This window comes from Lepidothrix coronata, unplaced genomic scaffold (genome assembly GCF_001604755.1).
Source record: "Lepidothrix coronata isolate B3197 unplaced genomic scaffold, Lepidothrix_coronata-1.0 Scaffold2390, whole genome shotgun sequence".
NCBI lineage: Eukaryota > Metazoa > Chordata > Aves > Passeriformes > Pipridae > Lepidothrix > Lepidothrix coronata.
Window position 1 is genome coordinate 1 of NW_016692570.1, and position 2,560 is coordinate 2,560.

The 2,560-nt window shown below is 45.2% G+C and overlaps 1 protein-coding gene across 1 annotated transcript; it reads right to left on the reverse strand.

The window, feature by feature from the left end:
* Positions 1 to 6: 6 nt before the first annotated feature.
* On the reverse strand, positions 7 to 2,457 carry LOC108491892 (huntingtin-interacting protein 1-related protein-like). The gene is made up of 5 exons (XM_017803687.1): positions 2,172 to 2,457; positions 791 to 914; positions 591 to 652; positions 291 to 482; positions 7 to 198 (listed from the first exon to the last, which is right to left on the reverse strand). The coding sequence occupies exons 1-5, from the start codon at positions 2,247 to 2,249 to the stop codon at positions 151 to 153; spliced, it is 504 nt and encodes a 167-aa protein (XP_017659176.1). The 5' UTR covers positions 2,250 to 2,457; the 3' UTR covers positions 7 to 150.
* Positions 2,458 to 2,560: the final 103 nt, after the last annotated feature.

Below are 2,560 nucleotides of genomic sequence, written 5' to 3' on the forward strand. Positions count from 1 at the left end.
AAAAAAAAAAAACCTAAAAAATAAAATATATTCTTTAAAAAAAAAAATCCAGTTTGGGTTTTTTTCCAGGCCGGGCGGTGAGGAGACCCCGCGCGTGAAGGCACAGCAGCGCGAAGGCAACGTGATCCCAGGGACCCCCGGCAGCCCCCGCTAGACGTTGGCCCCGTGAGGGGGACACAGGCCGGCGTCTCGCTCGGGCTGAAACGAGAAGGGGGACAGAGCCAAATATCAGTCACTCGTGCCGAGAACACCCACCCTCCCTGACTTATACCCCTCTCTGGGGTCCCTACCTCCCCGTGGCCGGGTTTCTGGGCGATGGGGGGTTTCTTGAGGATGCCTCGTCGGGGGGCCGGTGCCGGCCTGGCCTCCCCATCCTCTGCTGCCGCGTCGCAGCCCCCGGCCAGGACGTAGTGCTGCTTCCTCAGCTCGCCCAGGCGCACCCGCTCCCCCTCCAGCCGCTTCTCCAGCTCCAGCACCTTCACCTGCGCCCAAACAGCCCTCCTGGGACCCGTGCTGGGGGGCAGAAGGGACCCGCCCTGTGCGGGTCCGGATCTGTCCACAGCCACACCGAATCCACCTCATGGCCGTACCTGTGTTTCCATCTCTTCCTTCTTCAGCTTGATGAGGGACATGCCCGAAAAGTCCATGGTGTCTGGGGAGAAAAGCAGGGCTCCTCACTCAGTGCACCCTCACACACCAAAAGCAAAGCTGGACAGACACCTCAGGGCGTTCCCCAGGCCAGAAAGGGATTGGGGTGGTTTCTTCTACCTTTTCCTTGCAAAAGCCTCACCTTTCTCCTCGATCTGCTCCTGCCCCGACTTGGTGGAAGCCACCACGTTGGCCGCCATCTCGTTGACGTTGCGCGAGCACTCCTGGAGCCGGGCCAGGTTCCTGCTGCTCTTCTCGGCTTTCACCTGCAATGGGCACAGGGATGGCTGTGGGTGCCACCAGGGCACCTCCACCTGGGTGCTCAACACTTTGGGGTGGCTCAGGCAGAGGCATTGAGTGCCCCATGTCAGAGCTTGGGCACAAAAACCCGGGGGTGGAAAGGATGGATGGACAGATGGGAAGGTTTATCCTCAGTGATCCCATCATGGCCAGACAAGGTGATCCCTGCAAAGCCCTTCAGCCCCAGGGCACCAAACCAGCTCTGCTCCCACCTGAGCCAAGCACACAGTGAAGACATAGCTATAATTTTAAAAATAATTTTATATTATATATAGTATATATATTTTACTTAAATATATATAATTTACATGTATTTAAATAACTATGCATAATATCAATATACTATTATATTTTATCTTAAAATTAACTATAACCGATATTCATATATTCATTTAAACAATCAATTGTAATATAGTCTATAATTTATAAGTAATGTATTATAATATTGACATATAAATATATACATTCTATATATAAACTGTAAAATTAAAAACATAATCATTTTATAATGTTAGAATTATATATTATAACATACAATGTATTCTATATAATATATTGTTATATTTATTATTTTATTATATTATTAGATATTATATAATATCTAATAAATTCTATTATATAGTAGTATAATTATAAAATTTATATATATAAATAAAAATATAAATATATTAAACAGCAAATGCTATATTAATATAATCACATAATTACATATAGCCTATAATATAATAATACGTATAAATATAGATCTTAAAAAAATATTTTTTAGAAAAAGAAATTTATTTTTTTTACACAAATATATGGATTTTAAAACCACCTGCTGTAAAAAGCCTTAGGGATCCTCCACTCCCCCACCTGCATCCTTGTTCGCTCACTGAAACCTCTACCCATCGTTTCACCCACCCCAACAGGGAAGGTGGCAAGACCCAAATCCACCATCCTCAATTCTGGCTCCTGCAGCTGCTTTTTTGGATTTCTTGTTAGTTATTAACATTTTCTTTACATAACAAGACGGGAGGTTTTACACACCTTCACTTCCAAGGCAAGCCCTGGGTGTGGGAATATTAATGCACATGAAGACACGTGGATTAAACTCATGGACTGACCGGAAAATGGCAAGAGCTTCCCTTCTCCCTGCCCCAGGAGGCTGCATTGCTGGGAATGCTGTGGAACAGAATGACCTATGGCTTCAGGAGACAGGCAGAGGATCCTGCTGGGACACCCACCTTGGAAGCAGCCACGAGCTGGGCTGTGCTGGCAGCGATTTCATGGGAGCAGACGATCAGTTCCTCATATTTTCCCATGTGCAGGACAACCCTGTCTGCTGACTCCCTGTGTTACAGCCAGAAGGGAGATGGTATTAGAGACACCCTGCACCACAAGGCAAGTGCAGATTATTCGTCTCCTGCTAATATCCCTAGAAATCAGCACCAGACCTGGATCCAGCATCTTTGTCTGTAATTATAGAATCACAGAATCATTAAAGTTGGAAAAGACCTCTAAGATCATCAAGTCCGACTATTATTAAAGCTCATTTACAAAGCAATTATTCAAAGCCTTGATCCAGACATTTTGGACAGAGAGGATTTTGTTTCCATGAGATTTTTAAAGCTTT

Bases quoted from the DNA above. Each gene is read 5' to 3' on its own strand.
- LOC108491892 (XM_017803687.1), bottom strand. From the start codon at position 2,249: ATGGGAAAATATGAGGAACTGATCGTCTGCTCCCATGAAATCGCTGCC. The intron at 915-2,171 runs GTGGGTGTCCCA...TGCCCATTGCAG, and splicing joins AGCTCGTGGCTGCTTCCAAG to GTGAAAGCCGAGAAGAGCAG. The intron at 653-790 runs GTGAGGCTTTTG...TTTTCTCCCCAG, and splicing joins GGAGCAGATCGAGGAGAAAG to ACACCATGGACTTTTCGGGC.